The sequence below is a fragment of the Hippoglossus hippoglossus genome, chromosome 11 (genome assembly GCF_009819705.1).
Source record: "Hippoglossus hippoglossus isolate fHipHip1 chromosome 11, fHipHip1.pri, whole genome shotgun sequence".
Lineage (NCBI taxonomy): Eukaryota > Metazoa > Chordata > Actinopteri > Pleuronectiformes > Pleuronectidae > Hippoglossus > Hippoglossus hippoglossus.
Window position 1 is genome coordinate 924629 of NC_047161.1, and position 22032 is coordinate 946660.

Consider the following 22032-nt stretch of genomic DNA (forward strand, 5'->3'; position numbering starts at 1 on the left):
CTAGTATTAGCGTTGTTGGATTTTGTGTGGGGGGGTTTCGAGTTTCTCTCGGGAAATAAGTAAAAAAGATCAACAATAATAACAATAATTTATATTATTATTATTGTTATTATTATATTATTGTTGTTGTTGTTATGAGCAGTAGCAGTAGTAGTAGCAGTAGTAGTAGTAGTAGTATTATACATACATACATACAAACGTCCACCAGGTGTCAGACTTTCACCATTTTCCTCAACACAGAAAACTTTTTGTAACTGACTGAGGAGGAGGAGGGATTAGAGCAGTGTGTGTGTGTGTGTGTGTGTGTGTGTGTGTGTGTGTGTGTGTGTGTGTGTGTGTGTGTGTGTGTGTGTGTGTCACAACAAATCACACACACACACACACACACACACACTCTCGGGTGTGGACAGGTGAACCGACGCTAACGGGACTAAACGCCCCGACACGTCTCGTGTTTTTCCGCCGTGTTGTCGCAGCCTCTTCGGGCTCTGGAGCTCCGGAGCTCCCCCCCCCCGACTCCACACGACTCTGCCCGGGTCCCTGCGCTCTGCCCCGGACTCAGCTCAGAGCTCAGCCCGGCACAGGAGGAGACATGTCCCAGGAGAAGACCGACCCCCCCACCGAGCTGCTGGGTGAGTTCACCGCTGGAACGAGTCTTTGTATTCAGGTTAAAGTAAAGTAAAGTAAATTAAAGTAAAGTAAAGTAGAACCTCACTGACACAGGGAAACTCTTCTAGTGTTTCTTAACTTGAGTAAATCACATACAAGTGCAGTGACACACATGTGCACCATGGAAATAACACACACACACACACACACACACACACACACACTACTGAGGGTTACACCTTATTGTAGAAATACACAACAGACTGTAAAAACAACCACAAAGTTTAATCACCAGAGCACCACAGGGAAACTCTGTTATAATAATGTTAAAGTGATTTTCATGCTTCTGAAAATCACTTTTCTCTCGTGACTGTGATTTCCATGCCCTGAGGCTCAGGCTGGATACCTGAGAGTTTCTGCTCAACACTTCCTGGTCTGAGGCTGGAGGTGGGGGGGCTGTGGGACAGGGGTGTGTCCTGTGAAATTCCTTTGGATTGTGAGATATTATCAGAAGAGACTTAAACCACAGAGAATCACTGAGCCTCTGCAGGAACAGGCTGGAAGTGTTGACGCTGGAATCAGGGAGAACGAGACCTACGACCTTTAGGTTCAACCGAGCTGCAGCAAATCACACTCAGAGAAATCAGGCCTCGGGAGATTGTTCTCATCTTGAATTATTCTCTGAGATTCAGAGCTTCAGAGCTTAAAGAGACTGGGAGAACACAAATGTACAGAAGAGTGGACGTGTTGATGAGGTTTCTAACACGTGACGTGAAACTGGAAGAACACAAACATCTCAGGATGAAGAAGAGGAGCCGTACACGTAGAAGACGAAGACGTCCACTTGGAAACACGAGGAGGTTCCAGATCTTCTGGTGATGAGGGCCGACGCCGGTGTGGATGAGCTGTAAACAACAACACTGATCTTTCCACAGCAGAGTTTATACGAGTTTATACGTCAAACACCAGAAAAGTTTCCGAACATTTTCCGGGGCTCATGTGTGAAAACATTCCTATTCCTGAACAACAGCGCCCCCTGCAGCCAGCGTTCAGTGTCCGAGCGATGAAGTGGTTTCAATGTGTTGCACTGCATATTACCCATGATCCTCTGCTTCCTGACCCTGAAGAGCTGCAGCTGTAACAAATCCACCAAACTCTGTTCAGGATTCTTCATGTTTTAACAGTTTCCTGCTGAATATTGGAGATAAACTCTGGTTTTTAATAACTTCAGAGTGTTTTTAACTGATCTCAGTTCAGCTTCACTCTTCAGCTGCAGCTGGTTGTGACAGTTGAAGCTGACTCTCAGTCAGTTCTTCTCACAGGAGATGGAACCCACTCAGCAGAGTCACAGAGAACAGACGCTCAGGGAGAGAAGGAGGAAACTTTCTCATGTTCACACTCACACATCAGACTCACTTTCACCAAGCTGCTGGTTTCAGGTGGAACAGTTGTGTTGATTTAATGGACAAAATGTACAATTCTTTAGAGTTTAAAGTGATTTGGAGCTGCAGTGAAGCTTCATGTTGTCCGACAGACGAGTGGCTGCTGAGTGAGGCTGACTCATAACCCCGTGCTCTGTGTGAGGACGCCTGCAGCTCGTCTCTCACTGGACGTCGTCGGACAGACGGATGAATGGAGCTTTGTGTTTTCAGCTGCTGCTTTGAACCGGACACGTCGACCTGATGCTGCTCATCACCAGCAAAGCATCACAAGGTTGATGCCGACCGTCCACACGCCGGTTCTACTCCAAACACACGATGACTGTTTATGCGTCCACACCAGGAGCCGGTGGCCTCACAAATCAAAACAGTAGTTGAAGATTATTTTTTCAGGAAATCAAACAGTCGATAAATCGCTTCAGCCGCACTTTAGATTTCTTGTTTGGTCCGAATGAATGGAGCCGGTTTTAATTGTCCAGGACAACGTGACCTTTGGTCTGTAATGGAGTCCACACCTCCGCTGACTCACAGTCCAAACTCTGTATTCAGGTTATCGTGATACTAAACAGAAAGAAAGAGATCACGTTTCACAAGCTGGAAGAGAAATCTGTGAAAATATCTCACATGTTAAAGAAAGAGATTAAAAGATTAAAGTTTCATGTCCGATGCTTTAGATAAGATGTTGTCCTGACATGTTGTGTAGTGAGTGTTTGTGAAGCAGCAGCAGCAGGAACACGTCAGGAACACGTCAGTAACACGTCAGGAACACGTCAGGAACACGTCAGTAACACGCCAGGAACACGTCAGGAACACGTCAGTAACACGCCAGGAACACGTCAGGAACACGTCAGTAACACGTCAGGAACACGTCAGGAACACGTCAGTAACACGCCAGGAACACGTCAGGAACACGTCAGTAACACGTCAGGAACACGTCAGTAACACGTCAGGAACACGTCAGGAACACGTCAGGAACACGTCAGTAACACGTCAGGAACACGTCAGTAACACGTCAGGAACACGTCAGTAACACGTCAGGAACACGTCAGAACTGTCACGTGTCAGTGCAGTTAATAGAAAAGATGCATCAATAAAACCACCTCAGTTGAACTATTTCTCTCGGTTTTACTCAAAGAGCTTGAACACTGATTAAAGCTTTAAACAGAGAAGAGGAGGAACCATCTTCGTCTAGTTTAAACCCCCTGAGATCTGCTGGGGGGGGGGGGTTCATGTGTTTCTGATAAGCCTCCACGCCGCTTCATGCCGTAATGTTTTCATCCTCCTCGTGACCTTGTTATGTGTCCGGGCACCGAGAGGAGGAGGGCGGCATGATGTCATGAAGGCGGGCCCTCGCTGTCACACACACACACACACACACACACACACACACACACACACACACACACACACACACTCTTACCCTCAGTTTACCTCCTCACTTCCTCTCTCTCTTCCCTCGCCTCTTCTCCCCCCTCCCCCCTCTGTCTCTGTGGATGTTCCCACAGCTGCACCAGCAAAGTCTCAGCGTTCCTCCACCACGACTGTCGCTCAGAGTAAATTTAGAGACAAACAAACACGGACAGACGCAAATCTGCAGAAACACGTAACTGTAACGTAACTGTAAACGAGGAGCCACAGCTGGAGAGGAAGAAGAAGAAGAAGAAGAAGAAGAAGAAGAAGAAGAAGAAGAAGAAGAAGAACGTACATCTGAAATGTTACAGTAAATAAAGATGAACGACATGACTGCTCCCAAAAATGAAGCCAAAACATCTGGATTGAAAAAGAAGAAGAAAATAAAGGACAATGGGAAGACGAAGGAGAAGAAGAAGGAAAGGATGAAGACTGAGATGAGGGAAGAGATAAAGATGAAGAATGTGATGAAGACGATGACGATGATGACCAAGAAGAAGATAAAGACGGAGAAGATGATGAAGAAGATGAAGATGATGACCAAGAAGAAGATAAAGACGGAGAAGATGATGAAGAAGATGAAGAAGACTCACCTGCAGAAACTCAACAGATTTACAGACGTGTTTCAGTTCCTGTTCAATATGTTTGTCATTAAAGACGATTCTACATGTTTCTGTATCTTCATCTCTGTTGTTTTAACATCATATCTTCAACATACTGAGATACAACGTCGTTAAATGTATAAAACCAACACGACCCTTGTGTTAGTGCTGCAGTGTTTGTGTGGATTCCTACTGATGAACCTTGTAAATACGAGTGCGCCTGAAGGCCTCACGAAGCACCACATTATTTCCACTTTAATTAAAGCCTGAGTTTGAGAGCGAGGCCGAGCTGCTTCTATTCGTGGCTTCGCTGGGACTTCATGAAATCACAGCTCTGAACCTCTGGTGTGTTCTGAGCTGTAATTTGACGCCTCCAGCTGTTGTGCTGTTAATCGTCAGGTGTCGCTCTGACCGTGTTTCCCTCCCGTTGCAGAGAGCGTGCGGGAGGCCGTGGGTCGGAGGGTGAAGCTGACCCTGCGGCGCAAAGTCCAGCTGGAGGTCAAAGGTGACAAGCTGGAGAACAGAGTGCTGGTGAGTGACGGCTCAGTTGATTTCTAAATGTGACACTTAGCGTTTGAATTCACGTGTAAAATGTACATGACCTGCAGCAGCGAGTGTCCGGGTCACGACCTCATGCCCCCCCTCTCTCCATACGTTCATCATCAAAAATACATAGAATCTACAACTAGAATCCTCCGATCGGCTCCAACAGCAAAGACCTGGTCACAATTACACTTTCACACCAAAATGAGCAGGTTTGGTTTCTTGTTAAAAAGGAAATTCACTCCTTTCCCATCACAGGAGAGAAGTTTGCTGCGTCAGGCCCCACCCCTCCACAAAACGTCATGTAAATGTATTTAGTAGTTTTTGAGTAAACCTGCAGAGGAACGGAGACTGAACACACAACCTGAGGTAATAATTCATCTACTCCAGGAGACAGAACTCCACTTGGACGTGTCGCTGCAGGTCGAGAAGCTCAAACATGAACAGAAGGTTCAAGTTTCTGAGACGCTGCCGAGCAGAAGAGACGAGTTTTAACCCTGTGGCCTGCAGCGGTGGTTTCTTCTGCCTGGTCCCTCCTGGTTCTGTTGTGTTGGGTTCTGGGTGGAAGCGCCCAGGAGAGGCCGCGTGTGGTTGTTAAATACCTGGAAGGGCAGCGACTGTAGCTGAGTGAGAGGAGCTGCTGCTGCTGTGAGTCAGGATCTGATGGTCAGAGTCGCTCCAGCACTTCCCTGTTTCCCTCGTTCACAGACTCGTCACCAGGTCCTTCAGGATAGCAGCTCACACTCTGCTCCTCCTTTGGGATTCAGTTTTAACCATAGTCTTAGTACTAGGAAAAAACTTCTCACTTCTCATCTGTATCTATATTTATCTACTAGTTCCAGGAATCTTCTGTCTGCATGAGTCTCATCATCTTATCAGCTTCCCCTGTGTGTTGATCCTCCGAGGACGTGCAGCATCGAATCTGGTCTGATTGTGACACGTGATACGAGTATAAAGAGGAGACCAGCGCTGTGTCGCAGTCTGGAGGCTCACGGCTGAAACTGTCCCAGCAGATCAGTCTGATAATGTTGCTGTCTGTATTTCTGCTCGTGCCTAAGAGAAGGTTTCCCCTTCGTCTGGATGATGGAGCCTCTAACCAAAAGAACCAAATAGTTCTGAATCCACATTAGTTCTCGTCTCTCAAACCTCCAGCTTCGTCCTCCAGAGAATCACTGAAGACCTGATTCCTGATACAAAGCAACAGGAGCAGACATCTCGTCTATGAACTGTGTGTGTGTGTGAAAACTCACAGGACTCAAACCTGGAACCTTCTGGTAACACAGAGTTCAGCTCAACATTTTAAAACTTCACCTTCAGCCACATTCCACGACTCTGCAGAATGTGGAGGCTGCTCCTGTCTGGACTTGACTGGAGCAACTCAGAGCGGCACACACACACACACACACACACACACACACACACACACACACACACACACACACACACACACACACACACACACACACACACACACACACACACACACACAGTTGAGTTTATTAGTTTCGTTTATTTCAGGATCCCCATTTTGTGTTTTGTGTATTTTTATATTTTTGCCAAAAGGAATAATCCAACATAACTTTCGACTGATTTTTCGACTGCACCCGTTTCCTGTTCAGAAATCGTGATGATGATCTGGCTTCAGTTAACAATCAGATTTAGAAGCGGCTCCTTCATCCTCTGGTTCTACAGCTGCTGGTCTGTGTGTGAACTGTTCCATCGCCTGAACCACAGAATCTAAACCCGTCGCTCCAGATGCTGCTCGCTGTGCGTCCTGCTCCAGATGTTGTCCTGGTGCACATCTGTTTTCCTGTCATGTGCTCGGCCTGTGCTCTCTCTCACCTGCTCCCTCGCCCTCGTCGGTCTGAGCGACGCGTTTCCAGACGTTATAAACAGAACCAGCTTGTTCACGCTGGGTCCTGACAGGCCCCGCCCCTCGGCCCGGGTCGACGCCGCACCCCATTGGCCGACACTCCCTTCCGTTCCGTCCTATTGGCTGTTCTCTGACCTCACACGACCCGGAGTGACCTCTCTCAACTGTTCTCCCTCCGTTGCTTCCTCTCATTCTTTCTGTTTTGTAATTCCTCTGCAGTGAAAACGTGACGAAGTAGATTCTTCACGTTCAGAGCGTAACTCAAACTCAAAGAACTCAAATCCCGTCAGTGAGAAACGCAGCTGGCCGAGCGAGCGGCCTCATCGTGAACTCTCTCTCCTGCAGGACAGACGTCCAACACGTGGGGACAGATGGGACGTTTTCCAGCCAGCGGGAAAACGTCCCATCTGTTGACCAAGTGAAAATAGACGAAGCTGTTGGTCGAGAGGGAAACTTCTGATCCGCTCACACACATTCACAAAAACAATCATTCAATGTAGACGTAAGGAAATATAAAACATATTCAGTGTAGCAGAATAAACTAATAAATAGTAAAAGATATATGAGTTTTGTATATTTGCATAATTCTTTGGTTTATCAACAGCAACAGTTGATCTGCGTTGTACAAATACTAATATTTATTAAGAATCTAAATGATCAGATCAACAGTTTGAACTTGTAAAAACGGGTGTTTCCATGTTGTTGTTGTTTCTTGTCTGTTTGTCTCATTGTCGTGAACGAGAAATCTCAAGAACATCTCGAGGAAATTCCTCCAAAGATTAGATTTATTAGATTTTGGTTGTCGGAGGTCAAAGGTCAAGGAAACTGTAAATGACTCCGAATCAGGTTCATCTTCCAAACGGAAAGTGGGATCTCGTCTTCGGTGTGTTTCCTGAGACTCTTCAGGTCCGTCCGTCTGATGTCTGATGTCTGTCTCTGTCTCTGTCTCTGTTCTCAGGCGTTGGCGTCCCATCGAGCTTATCTGCTGACGACTCGGCTCCCGGCCAAGGTTTGTGAATCTGTTTTTTAATGCTCAGTCATTTCTTGAATCCACCGGCCTGTGTTTCCTCCTGTTTGAGTCAAATTAGACAAAAACCCTTTTTTACATCTGTTGACCAGCAGCTCTACAGTTTCTGGGGATTGGAGGTGAAATCTGTGTCGTTTTTCAAACATATTCATAACCTCACAGTGAATTCTCCTCATTTCTCTTTATTCTGCACTTTAAAAACACAGATCAGTTCAGTGTTCTCCTCTCTCTCTCTCTCTCCTCTTCCCTCTCTTTCTCGAACTGGCCTCTGAGTCTCTGCCCAGATGAGAGCAGGTCCCACCATATGGAGATATTTGATAGTTTTACCCACAATGCAGCTGTGAGAACGCAGCCTGTGGGAAAGGAAAACACTGAGAGGAAGAAAAGTTCGACCTGGAGGGCGAGAGAGAGAGAGGCAGAGAAAAACAGTCTGGAAACAGTCAAAGGAAAAGTAAATGGAAAAAGGTTGATTCTCATATTATTTACTGTCTTTAAACAGAACAGTGGACAACAGGGATTTGAGCTCATTTGAGTTTTAAACATCTTATTTTATAAATGATGGGTCATCAGAGTCTTAAAATATCAAGAAGAGAAGTGAACTGACACTTACAGAAACTGCTTCCTCTTTCTCAGCCTCTATTTGGACGACTCTGGTAAACTTCCAGGTTTCTCTCTGATGTGAAACACAAATCTGTGGGAAAGCTTTTTATAAATCTGCTGTGATACAAATGTGTTCACACATTTATATCGATGCAGAAACAGGAAGCACATCCTCGCTGGTGGTTTCTGGATGAGATGCTTTTCATTCGTTGCAAAGAAAATGACTTTGCTGAAGATAAACACTTTCTAAAGCCTGCGTCCCTATTGGCTGAGTCGCTGACGTCATCAATTAAAAAGCAGTTTACATCATTTTACAATCGGCTCTAAATAGTAACTTCTCATGTGAACTTCTCACAAGCTACGATAACAAGTTTCTTTATCAACCTGTGGTCAGACCTGATTGTTGAACTTTGCTCTTTGTTATTATGGGATATTGGAAAGAGATGTTTAAACGCTCTGAACACATAAAAACAACACATTCCATGGACTCGGGACGATTTCACAACTCTGGAGATTTGACCTTCAGAGGAGACGTGAATGAACTGTGACTTTTCCTTCAGAGAGAATAGGAGACATGTCTCTTTGGTCTGTGAGTTCCATCGACGTCCTCAGCAGTGGACGTCTCTCTCTCAGTCTAATGTGTCCAAACTGTAGGTTATCAGATCACCTCCTTGCCGGCTGACCCCTGATCTGTTGTTGCAGAGCGTTGAAGGTTCGTCTGTGTGAGACAGACGCTGCTCTGTTCCTCGTGTGAAGGGAAAAGACAATGGAGGAATTTAACAGCTGGCAAGGAAAAGAGAGAGAGAGGGGGGGGGTGTACTGTTTCTCTATGTCCCTCGCCCTCTCTCGCCCCCCCCCCCCCTTCCTCTCTCTCTACACACTTGCTGCCTCTCGTTCTCTTTCCTGTCCAAATTGTATCCACCCTCCTCTTCCTCTCTCTCTTTTCTTTCTCCCACTTTCTCTCCCTACATATTCAACTTTCTTTAATTTGTTCCCTCTCTTCTTCAACCTTTCACTTTCCTTTTCACAGCTCTACCTTTTCCTTCGCCCCCCCCCCCCATCCTCCTCCTCCCTTCCTCTCTCTCTCGCTCACTTGCTCTGTTTTGGCAGCGAGTTCGGACTCCACCATTATTTTGACTTTCTCTCTGGAGGGGAAACGTGTGCGAGGTTACGTCTGAGCTCCAGACATTTGTCCTGCAGACTATTTGTAGCTTGTTTTTTTTACATTCCTGTTCCCCCTGTGATTTATTTTGTATTCCTGACCCTGAGGTTTTGTTCTTGTTGTAATGATTCCCAGCTCCATATATATATATATATATATATATCAGAATAAACTGTAAATCTGTTTCTAATCTAAAAACTACTATTCCTCCAGCAGCAGCCTCTTTAATCCTCCAGTCTGTCAGATTCATTTGGACACGTTTCCTAAACTGTTGAAGATAAATACAAACTGTTGATTCTCAGTTGAGTTCAGATGGATCAGCTACAGACTGGAGCTGGTCACAGGTTTGTTCTTTATGAAACCATATCTAAAGAAGATGTATGGTTCTGCTCATCTTCAGGTTGATGGTTTTAATCAGTGTTATGACTGTAAAATGTTTCTGTTCAGAAAACACTGTCCTCAGATTGTCCGCTGCTGCAGCTCCTCTGTTCAGCCTCTGTCTCAAACTCTTGGTTGAACGTCCTGGTGGAGTCAACACTGATTCAGACTTTACAGTCTCACGTAGAGACATCGTCCACACGGTGACTCGTCTCGTTGTTGATAATCTGCTCATTAAAGCTGTGAAATGAGTAAGTAAATAAGCGAGTGTGAGGAAAGACTCAGATTATTGTGACACAGTCTCGTCTCCAGCTCTCGTCTCAGAACAAGTCGGAGCTTGACGACAGTCGACCTAAAACAACACGTTGGCCTCTGAGCACGAAGTCGACCTTAACGTCCTGATGCGCTGCGTGGCCAAAAGTATGTGAACAGCTGAGCGTGTAACCTGCCGCCGCCGCTCGTCTGCCTGATGACGATAAGTTCACAGCCTGATGAGCCAGTTTATAAAACTTTATAACACTTTATAAAACTTTATGGATACGATACACGTGTGTCTGTGTAGAGCAGAGGCTGCTAATCTGATCTGATCTAATGTTTATTGAATCTGTGGATGTGAAGAACAGTTGGAGCTTCGTGGGCTTGACTCCAGACTCCAGACGTCTGACGCATGTTTTTATCTCACACAAGTTTCTTTCTGCACAAGATCAGAGGTCAAAACAATAAAATAATTTAATAATAGTTTTTCTTCCTTCAGGGAAAACAAGAAATCAGTTTATATATAAATATATCTAAAGTTTATAATTGTAATAAAACATTAAAAGATAACCTAGTCGCCTGTGAGGACGTGTGTGACACTGTTTTGTTGGATTCAAAAAATACTTTTTATCCAGTTAAGTCTTTTTACGATTTGTGTTAGATCTTGTTTTGTTTAGATTTTTTTCTCGATCTTCGGGCGACTGGATGTTAAGTCGTCAGAGAATGAAAAGTGGGCTCGGCCCCTCGGAGACTCATTCAGTTTCTACTGGAGATGCAGAGACCCCTAGTGGCAGAACATGACATTGTCCTTGTAATAAAAGATGTTGAAATTAACTTAAGAAAAACATCGTCTGTTGTTTCAGGTTGAGCAGTCGTTCAGTTACCTGGATATTCAGGGGATCAGCAGCAACAAGCCCACTCAGGTACACACACACACACACACACACACACACACACACACACACACACACACACACACACACACACAGACACACACACAAACAAACAAAATACCTGTCACATTTAAATTTTAATCCTAATTTCAAAATTTAAGATGTTTTCTCTGTTTCACCGTATTATGGTGGTGTTATTTGGTGGTGTGTGTGTGTGTGTGTGTGTGTGTGTGTGTGTGTGTGTGTGTGTGTGTGTGTGTGTGTGTGTGTGTGTGTGTGTGTGTGTGTGTGTGTGTGTGTGTGTGTGTGTGTGTGTTCAGTTGGTGTTGGAGCACGAGCGCGGCCCCTGGAGCCTCCGGCTGAACTCGGTGGAGGAGGTGGACGAGGTCATCGCTCATATCGGCAGCTGTCTGCACCGGATCTGTCCCACGGGTTCACCTGTGTAGGTACCACACAGGCCGCAGTTACACCCTCAGACCCCCAGGGGGATGACACACCACATTGAACCTGGTTGGAGGTTTTGTGGACAAGATGTCTTCACCTGACGTGGACATTATAAATGTGGACGATGTGTTTGAAGGTGAATGTTTCTTTCTTCTTTGAGGAAGGAAGGTGATGAGGAAGTTGAGTCTCAAGCCTCCGGAGAGGACGGCGGCGCTTCAGGCCATGTGGGACGACCAGGGCTCGGCTGAGCTCGGACCCTGCGGTAACCAGCCGCACATCTTACATGTGTTCGTCAGTGAAACGTCCGAAGTGTTGAAAGGTTAAAGAGACTTGTTGTTTTCAGGTGGTTTCTCTCATCAGTACTGGTGTGTGTGTGATAACCTGGGGGTGCCGTACAGGGAGGAGGTCCAATGGGTCAGTGACGTCTTCTTCTGCATCTGTTTTTAATGACTCTCACGTCCCTTCTCTTCCTCCTCTGCTTTGTGTTGCACCTGAACGCACCATCATTAATCTGTCTCCTCTTCCTGTCTGTCCCACTTGTCCTCGTCGTCCAGGACGTGGACACCATCTATCTCACCCAGGACACCAGAGAACTCAACCTGCAGGACTTTGTCCACCTGGAAAACAGGTTCGTCCTCGACTCAGCTGCTCAAAGTCAATTAGATGCTTTGGCTTCACTTTGTCCTGTCGTCCATCTTTACTTACAGAGTTTTACCAACAGATTAATTTGTACCGTAACTTTTAAATGTTTTGTTTTATTGTTTTTATTCGTGTTCACAAAAACAATATTAAAGTTTATTCTTATTTTTGCTCCAAAGAATAAAACAACGTTTGTCTGAATATGTAAATTCTTCTTCTTCTTCACAGGGATTTGGTGGCGATCATCGCAGCGCTGGAGTTCAACCAGTGGTTCACCAAACTCTCCACCAAAGACTACAAACTGGTAACAAGCTGCCGGACACTTTTACCCAGAATTCCCTCTGCACCACACAAACAACCACACACACAATCAGACGATGCTCACTTCTTAAATTAGTAATAACGAAGTGAGCTCGACCACATGGTGATGAATGATTGGTTTTTATAAACGAGCTGTAGATCACGTCTCTAATCTTATTGGCTGTCATGTTGTGATGTCATAGTGACGTCATGATGACATCATTCCCACCATATGATTAACAACAATACTTTGATCTACATGAGCCTCACGTCTATTGTCCAATAGGATGCAGAGATTTTTCAACTATGCTTGACATCATTTGTGATGTGATGGTGTGTGTGTGTGTGTGTGTGTGTGTGTGTGTGTGTGTGTGTGTGTGTGTCTGTGTGTCTGTGTGTGTGTGTGTTGCCCAGTCGACAGACGTGTGCGATCAGATCCTCAGGGTCGTGGCTCGATCCAGTCGACTGGAGGAGCTGGTTCTGGACAACGCTGGACTCAAGAGGTCAGAGGTCAAATAAAAGAACTGGTCACGCTCATGTGAATCAGTGTCAGTTAGTGTTTTCATGTCTTTGTGTTGCATGGAGGTTTGTGTGTTTGTGTGTTTGTGTGTTTGTGATGTTCTGTCGCTCACATTTCTCGTCAGTGATTTTGCTCAGAAACTGGCCGGCGCTCTGTCACAAAACCCCGCCTCCACGCTGCACACACTCAACCTGAGCAACAACTCGCTGGAGGACAAAGGTTAGAACACACACACACACAGACTCACACAGACTCACACAGACTCACACAGACTCACACAGACTCACACAGACAGTGCAGGTTGCAGATACAGGTGTCAGGTTAATCTCAGGTGTGAGCTGGACCAATGGAGGCTTCTCTGTGCAGGTGCTGCTGCTCTGAGCGCTCAACTCGCCAAACTGCCGATGGGCCTGAAGCACCTGAACCTCTGCAGGACGTCCATGTCTCCTAAAGGTGAACAAACACACAGAGACAACACATCTTCCTCTTTCTGAAGAGTTTCTTCAGGTCAGTTTTGTATTTGCAGGAGTGAACATCCTCTGTCAGTCTCTCTGTGCGAACCCAGTCGTGGCCACCACCCTCACACACCTCGACCTGTCGGGAAACTCGCTGCGAGGCGACGACCTCCAGGTGCGGCTCCGCCTCTCGTCTCATCTCCGGCTCCGCCTCTCGTCTCATCTCCGGCTCAACGCCAACGTTTATTCAATTTATGTTTTTATGATTTTCTTCACAGAACCTGCACAGTTTCCTGAGTCACTCCAACAGTCTGGAGACTCTGGATCTGTCCAACAGCGACTGCTCTCTGGAGCAGGTGAGCAGCACACACACACACACACACACACACACACACACACACACACACACACACACACACACACACACACACACACACACACACACACACACACATATTTGTGTTCTTCCAGTTTCACGTCCGTCACGTGTTAGAAACCTCATCAACACGTCCACTCGCTCTCTGGGAAGCTTCCACACATTGTCCTGCTGTCTCCTCACATGGACTCACTCTGACATGTTACAGACATACAGAACCTGCAGAACATGTAAGGAACATGTGAGGAACATGTGAGGAACATGTCAGGAACATGGTTGTCCTGTTTGTGTACTTCCTCTTTTGTCTCAGTGTAATTTCTGTGTTTTCCAGGTGTGTTCGTCTTTGCTTCGAGGATCTTTGAAGCATCTCTCCGTCCTGAACATGTCAAAGACCGTCTTCTCTCACAGGTCAGACGTTAAACCTGAACTCATCAAACAGTGTCCAGTGTTATTATACATGATACACGAGGAGGAAGCCAAAAGGAAATTAAGGCGAACAGGACGAGCTTCTCTTCGTTCCCACGTTCTCTTCCTGATTGGTTCCTTTTCAGTCACATGTTCTTACCGTGTCGATACTGACGCGTCGTCTCTCCTCGCTCTCACACAGGAAGTGTAAAGAAATCCCTTCGTCCTTCAAGCAGTTCTTCAGCGGCTCTCAGGCTCTGAGCTCCGTCAGCCTGTCGGGAACCCGGCTGCCGCTGGAGGCTCTGAAGTAAGAAAACTGCTTTTTATCAGGACGGTAAAAAACATCGCAGAGGTTTAACAGGAAGTGGAAAAGGCTTCAGTCACAAAGTAAACAAAAGCTCGTACGTCCAAACGTGATAAACAGAAGGTGCAGGACAGAAGGGACGGAAACCAGAAGACGAGAAATGTCCACACACTAGTTGATGATCTCACAAACTTTCTATTTGACCTCAGAGGACGGTAACGCTTCAGGTTCAGGCCCTTTGGGGTTGGGCCCCGCCCCCACTGACAGCCACACAGCCTGTTTGTTCCATTTTTATTAGAAGACAGTTTGTGGATTTAGTCTGAGGATGAGGATCTTTGACTCTTGATGTTCTTTCCGTGTGCAGGTCGTTGCTGCTGGGCCTCGGCTGTAACCCCAGCCTCAGCGACGTTTCTCTGGATCTCAGCTGCTGTGAGGTAAAACACACATGAACTCAGATAAACAGCTGATAAATGAAAATAGATATCCACAGTTTGCTTTGTGAGATTGTGACAAAGCAACGTCTGTTTGCTCGTAGCTGCGTTCAGGAGGCTCCCAGATCCTGGAGGGCTGCATCGCAGAGATCCCCAACATTTCCAGTTTGGACATTTCTGACAACGGTGAGGACATCTTTGGACGTTTTACGAACTGAACTGACTCTGATCGTGACTCGTTTCTGTCTCCTCAGGTCTGGACATGGATCTAATCACTCTGCTGGTGTGGCTCGCCAAGAACCGCTCCGTCAGAACCCTCTCACTGGGCAAGAACTTCCACAACATCAAGTCCAAGTGGGTGAAAAACCTCTGAAACATCCTGGTTGTTCCAGTTGTTCTGGTTCCATGTATATTGATGCTCATTGAACTGATGCTCCTCCAGAAATGTGTCTCCAGTCCTGGACAACCTGGTCCACATGATTCAGGAGGAGGATTCAGTGAGTTTCAAATATTTATTCATTATTTAATTTCCTGTCTTTATTTCATCCATCAGGCGTTTTGGATGAAATCGTCTGATTAAAAATCGCTCCCCTCTCTCTCCTCCTCTGCAGCCGCTGACCTCGCTGTCCTTGGCGGATTCCCGGCTGAAGGCCGACCTCTCCATCGTCCTCAACGCTCTGGGCAGCAACACGTCTCTGACCAAGCTGGACATCAGTGGAAACGCCATGGGAGACATGGGCGCCAAGATGCTGGCGAAAGCTCTGCAGATCAACACCAAACTCAGGTGAGCACCAGAAACAACCGATCACAGAGGTCAAGTGTTTAGAGCTCAGTCGCCTCAGTCTCCTCCTCCTCCTCCTCCTCCTCCTCCTCCTCCTCCTCCTCCTCCTCCTCCTCCTCCTCCTCCTCTGTGTGTGTCTGCAGGACGATAGTGTGGGACAGAAACAACGTCAGTTCTCAGGGACTCCAGGACGTCGCTGCCGCTCTGGAGAAGTGAGTGTTTGTCTGTTTGTTTGTTTCTCAACCGATTTCCAGCAAAGAGACAACTCACTGTAATTCAGGCGTCTTCTTCAAGAAGACAACAACTCCCATGATCCCACGCTGCTTCACGACATCATCAAACTAGCTCTTTTGTTATTGTTTTGATTAGGAGACCCCTAGTGGCCAAAGTTACATATTGTGAGTTTATTGTATCAGACGTTTTCTCAGAAATAAATTGATCTTGATGAAAAAAATATTTAGAGGACTGATATTTATGAGAGTTCTTTCATTTTTATTATTTTATTATTATTGTTCTAATGCTGCATTTACTTTATTTAATCGTTTTAATCCGGTTTAACGATTAAACACTGTAACTGTCCTGTGTACGTTTATTATTTGTCACTATTCTAGTGTTAAATGGTTTAAACCCTGATGTGGATCTTTGTACATTTTACAAAATGTGTTAAGTTTCTTATTCCTCGTTCTATCAGGAACTACACCATTCGCTTCATGCCTGTTCCCATCATGGACGCTGCTCAGGCGCTGAAGGCGAACCCGGAGAAGACGGAGGACGCCTTATTAAAGGTCCCTTTATAATCATATGTATAATAAGAAATCATGTTGCACAGAGTTCTGTAGTCAGGTTCCTGTGTGGTGTTGCAGATGGAACAGTATCTGCTGAGGAACCACGAGACACGTAAATACCTGCAGGAGCAGGCGTACAGGCTGCAGCAGGGGATCGTCACCACCACCACACAACAGGCAGGAGACCACACAGCTGGAGCCTAACTGGGATTGGCTGAGCGGCCTCTGACCTCTGACCTCTGACCTCTCCTTGTCTACAGATGATGGATATGATGTGCGTGAAGGTGCAGGATCACCTCAACTCTCTGAAGTTCACGGAGAGCAGCTCGGTTCAGGAGGACATGAAGGTGGCGGAGAACCTCATGAAGGACGCCAGGAACTCCAAGACGGTGAGACGACGTGACAGGAGACAATCAGAGGAGAACAAAAGATTCAGGGATTAAACTTTGTGGTCTTCTTCTCTGTTTATCTGGCTCATCCCTGCAGCTCCTCCCCAACCTGTACCACCTGAGGAGCGGGGGGGGCAGGGGCGCCTGCGTCGGAGCCATTCAGGACAAACTGGAGTCGATGGCTGGAGAGGTGGCGAGGGTGATGGACGAACAGCTGCAGGTACCGAGCTCACAGCGTTTAGCTGCTGCTTCTAACAAACTCTAAATCCCTGAGTTTAACCTCGCTCCTCCTCCTCCTCAGACGATGCTGGCGTCCATGGTGGACGCTGCTGAGGGCCTGTGTCCTCACGTGATGAAGAGGAGCAGCCTTAGTCAAGAGCTGCTGACGGCCGGAGCCGGGAGGATGACCATCCCCCGCAGCTTCATCACCACCACGCTGCTGGAGCAGTCGGGCGTCGACATCATCAACAAGATCAGGTCTGATTGGCCACATGATGTCTTGAAGCTTTTCTTCTTCCTGCAGTTTAAAGGTTTTAAATATCTGATCATTTTCTAATGTGGGAGCCACAGAGTCAAAGATCTGATGACGTCCGTGAATCATGATTTAAATCTGACTGAGAAGATGACTTTTTATAATAATATTAATAAACCATACAGAACCTTTCGAGGTAAGTCTGAGACGTGGTCCCCGGCCGTCAGTCTGATTTTCTGTCCTGTGGTTTTTGTTTTTTCAGTGAGGTGAAGCTCAGCTTGGCGTCGTGTCTGTCCGATCGCATCGTGGACGAGATCCTGGAGTCTCTGTCCAGGTCACAACACACTCTGGTGAGTCTGGCCTCCATCTTTCTGTTCGTCTCTCTTTTTGTTGTGTCTCCTCATCCCTCCGTCCTCCCTCCGTCTCCAGGCCGACCATCTGAGCAGGAAGGACCCGCCTCTGCTGCGTCACGCGCCTCACATGGAGGCCGAGGTTCTGGACGAGACGGTTCTGCAGTCGGAGAACCAGAACCAGGAGCAGGAACACAAACCACAGCGGAAACACGGGCTGCAGGATATGGACACGTGCATGGTAGGAAAGAATTATTGATAACGTGTTAATATGACGTGTATGATGATGTCGTGTGAATCGATCCAGAGCCTGAATCATTTCTTTATGTCGCAATGAGTCTGGTTCACACCTTAAAATTAAAATTAATAATTATAACTCTGAATTTGTATTTAATACTTTTACACTTATCATCATTTAATACATTAATGTGTAAATAGTTCTGATCGTAATGAGGTCATCATCTGCACAGTCCTTGTACGTGTTAGTATTTTGTTGTATTTAGATTTTAATTAATTTGCCAGAAATGAGATAAAACTCACATTAAACAATTTGAAAGATGAACTTCACTGATCTTCTATAAAGAAATCGTGATAATATCGTTATCGCGATGTCTTTTGGCCACAATCACTGAACTTGAGCTAAAACTTAAATGATCTGTTTGAGTTGAAATATAAAAAAGATCCAATGTTTGCTCCTCAGATGACGAAGAGGAAGAGTATTCTGGTGAGGATGCTGCGTCCCGTCTCTGTGGCCTTCGGTGGGTGAAACACAAAATCACACAACAAATAAACTCAGTCCAACTCTGTCACGTTAAAATTAATAAATTAATAACATTATATTTATATTTTATAATATTTTTGTATATCCCGACAGAGATGGAGTTTGACCTGGACAAAGCTCTGGAGGAGGTTCCCATCCATGTTGAGGACCTTCCTCTTCCTCCTCCTTCTTCGCCGTTACCCGACAGGATGTCAGCGTACAGAGACCTCCCTCCTCCCCCGAGGTCCATGGACACGAGGTCCCTCCCTCTGGGCGATCTGCTGCCGGTGGACCACAAGCTGCTGGAGCATCGCACCAAACTACGACCGAAACCCAAGAAGAGGACGAAGCCCAGTCGACCACGTGTAGGTTTCTGTCGGACTGAGGGTCGAGACCTTTGATGAGTGAAGTCAAATGAATCCAAGACGAGCTGCTGACTCATTTCTCCACCGTTCCCTTTCAGCGACAGGCCGCCGGCGGCTCGGCGCCACCAGACGGCGAGCAGAACAGCATCATGGGAAAGCTGGACGAGGGCCTGGACGACTTCTTCTCCAAGAAAGTCATCAGACTCAGCTTCAAGTGAGAGTTTGAACATGTAGAAGTAGAGTTGTGTGTCGTCAGCGTAAAAAATGATTTGTATCAAAAAGTGTGAAAACTGAGATTTGATTGGTTCATAAAAACAAAACTCCCAAAAGTAAAAGTAAAAAGTTGATCTTGTTTTCTTCAGACTTCCATCTGTCAAAGGTTCAGCGTCAAACCCGCAGGAAGCAACAGAGAAGAAACGTGAGTCCAGGAAGAGCGGCTTCTTCAACCTCATCAAATCCCGGACGTCCCGCTCAGAGAAGAGCCACGGAGCCGCCGCCATCACGCCTCCTCAGCCCGTGACCTCCAGCACCGCCGCCCCCTCTTCTTCTGTCAGCCCCGTGACTGAGGAGCCCACATCCCCTGCACCGCCCATAAAGAACGCCGCCCCCCCAGCGGAGCCGCATCAGGAGCTCCACAGGGCGCAGGCCGTGAACCACTCAGATTCAGAGACGGAGGTCTGTCCTGCTTCTGCTGAGGAGGAGAAGGAGGAGAAGGAGGAGGAGGAGGAGCACCCCCACAAACCTCGCCATATTGGAGTTCCTGTGATGGGAATGGACCTGATGGCTGAGATGAAGGCCCGACAGGAGAGGATGGCTGTGAAGAAGGTGGGTTTGGTCACATTGAGTTCTTCAAATAACGTATTCAAACGTATGTGCTGCTGATAACTGACGTGTCCTCAGCGACACATTAAACCTGTGTGTGTGTCTTCAGTCTGAGTCGTCGTCCTCTCAGGACAAAGTGGACGGAGACAAAGGTGAATCTCTTTAATATCCTGATAAATATAAATATATTGATATGATTTAAACTGTATCGTGAAAAGTGAAACTTCACATCCTGCAGCCATGTCCGACATCCACCCCCCCGTCCCGGCGGAGAACGAAGAGTCCAGACCGGAGCCGCCCCCCAGGTCCAAACCGCCGAGCGTCAGCCCCAGACCGCCTCCGTGCCAGGCCGCCAAACCCCCGCCGGGTCCCACCAGTCCCACCAGTCCCACCAGTCCCACCTGTCCCACCGGTCCCACCAGTCCCACCAGTCCCACCTGTCCCACCGGTCCCACCAGTCCCACCAGTCCCACCGGTCCCACCAGTCCCACCTGTCCCACCTGTCCCACCGGTCCCACCAGTCCCACCAGTCCCACCAGTCCCACCGGTCCCACCAGTCCCACCAGTCCCCTGCCGAGCAGCACCAACGTTCACGGTACACAACGCTTTACTGAGTCTTCTGCTCAATCACAAGAAGATACGTATATTCATCCCCTCAAGTAGGAAAGTAGTTTAAATCTCAGTCTGTGTTTTTCTTCTCAGACGACTCCACTGAGGCTCCAGCAGCCAAAGCCCCACTTCCTGCTCCTCGCCTGAAGAGGGCGCCGTCGGAGCAGGAGCGAGAGAGCGTGAGCAGCAACTCTGCAGGACGCCTGTCGCCAGTGGACGGTTCGTGTCTCTGTTCGATTCCCACACACTCGACACTGGCAGCACTTATAGTTTTAAACTCTATGTGGAACATTAAAACAACGCAAAACGGTTTGTTCACGTCAGTTTTAGAAGAAGGATTTAAACATTTAAATATTTATACATTTAAACATTTACTATTTTTCAGCTTTAAAATATTATCTGATGCAAATTGACTAAAGAAAAGTCAGATTACAATAAAAAGTCAGATACATTTAACTACTTTTTCATGGTCCACTGTCCAATATGTATTTAAAACTGATAAATACCCTGATGAACCAGAATAATCATTTCTCATCTAATATTATGGTTCCAGATCATTTTATTACTTTTATTATTGAGCAGTTTTAGGATCATATTGAAGCTTCTACTTTCTTGTATTCATCATTTTATTTGTCCTAAGTTCATGTTAAAAACAATCATCCGAACCCCAGGACGCCACGCCGCAGTGGCTGCTGGGAATTCAGCTGTTTCTTCCGATGAGTCACTGTGAGCTGATAAATATAACGTGTGACGCCTCCACACCCGAGGCCCGTGTCGCCTGCAGCGCACGTTCAGTCGCAGCCTGTTGTCGACACGTCCAAGTGTCAGTGTGCGTGTTGTGGGTCCACACTCGACTTGTGTAATTAACACTTAGAGGAAGTCGGTGTTTTTCCTTAAAGCGACGATTCTTCTGTGTAATCACAAGAGGGAGAACAGGAGGCGTTTCACAAACTGACAAACTGACAAAGTGTGTTTCACTTCACAAAACTCTTTAAAAACACGATTTTATTTCTTCTCAGTAACACATGTAGTTAAATGTGTTTCAGGTAATCAGATTACAATCTGACACGTTGACCACATGACACTGTTAAAGGTCACTGACGGATCTGCTTCCTCTCGTCTCTCGTTTCAACAGCCGACTTTTCCGGAGACGCTGGCGATGCCTTTGACCCCGGTGCAGGGGCGGAGCCCGGTGCAGGGGTGGAGTCCGAGGCAGGGGCGGAGCCCGGTGCCGGCGGCGGCAGGCAGTGGTCGTCTCTGAAGAGTTCAGCCCCTCCTCCTTCCGACAGGGAGGCGGACCGAGAGCGCACCAAGTCCCTCCCCGCTTATGGTTTGAATAATCACATTCTCAAAACGTAGCAAGAATTACAAATTTGTTTATGGTTAATTAATGATAATCAACAATAGATAAGTTAATCAATTATTAATACTCAGCTATATTTCATATTTGTTCTCAGTTTGAGGTTCTTGTGGTTGTTGTCTCTCTCTCTCTGTAGCGGCGCCTCTGTCGCTGGCCGACACAGATCTGAGTCCGGCCGAGGACGAGACTGAAACGGCCGATCTCAAGTCTGACGGCAAATCAGAGGAGGAGTCCGGTGACGAGGCTCCTTCGGTCTGACGCCAGCGAGACGTTTAGAATCCGACGTTTCAGGACAATCACTCGTGTGCTCGGATGACATTGAGTTTTCTTAACAGTTCCTGGTGAGGCTCGTGTACTCAGAAGAGGTTCCTGACCTGGGATCAGCCGGGTTTCATCAGCGTCTCCAACAGGATCATTATCTGAGGCTCCATCTTCTCCACGGAACAGAGAACTGTCAATCAGGAGCAGCAGCTAGAAACAGAAACAAAAATTATATCTCAAAATATGTCAAAAACCAAAGAGACGATGAAACTGATTCAAACTGAAACGAACGTTATTTTTTTTTGGTCTTATTGTGTTTAATTTGAATCGACTGTTAACGACCAGTTCAAACCTGCTGAGGGTTTTATTTCATCTAAAGGCAACAGAGACGGCAAAAAGATTTATGTTTAATT

The 22032-nt window shown here is 46.7% G+C and overlaps 1 protein-coding gene across 1 annotated transcript; it reads left to right on the plus strand.

Annotated features, from left to right (window-relative positions):
* Positions 1-592: 592 nt before the first annotated feature.
* LOC117770650 (F-actin-uncapping protein LRRC16A-like) lies at positions 593-21783 on the plus strand. Its single transcript, XM_034600302.1, has 40 exons — positions 593-632; positions 4494-4591; positions 7435-7485; positions 10762-10821; positions 11112-11233; positions 11400-11497; positions 11579-11649; positions 11790-11863; positions 12103-12178; positions 12589-12677; positions 12819-12913; positions 13061-13147; positions 13221-13324; positions 13428-13505; positions 13857-13933; positions 14133-14237; positions 14599-14668; positions 14770-14851; positions 14920-15019; positions 15108-15162; positions 15277-15449; positions 15590-15658; positions 16138-16231; positions 16310-16408; positions 16492-16620; positions 16718-16840; positions 16922-17097; positions 17355-17442; positions 17522-17683; positions 18143-18200; positions 18317-18567; positions 18666-18781; positions 18930-19152; positions 19183-19392; positions 19499-19541; positions 19628-19984; positions 20092-20217; positions 21134-21328; positions 21495-21654; positions 21715-21783. The coding sequence occupies exons 1-39, from the start codon at positions 593-595 to the stop codon at positions 21614-21616; spliced, it is 4446 nt and encodes a 1481-aa protein (XP_034456193.1). The 3' UTR covers positions 21617-21654; positions 21715-21783.
* The last annotated feature ends 249 nt before the right edge of the window (positions 21784-22032 follow it).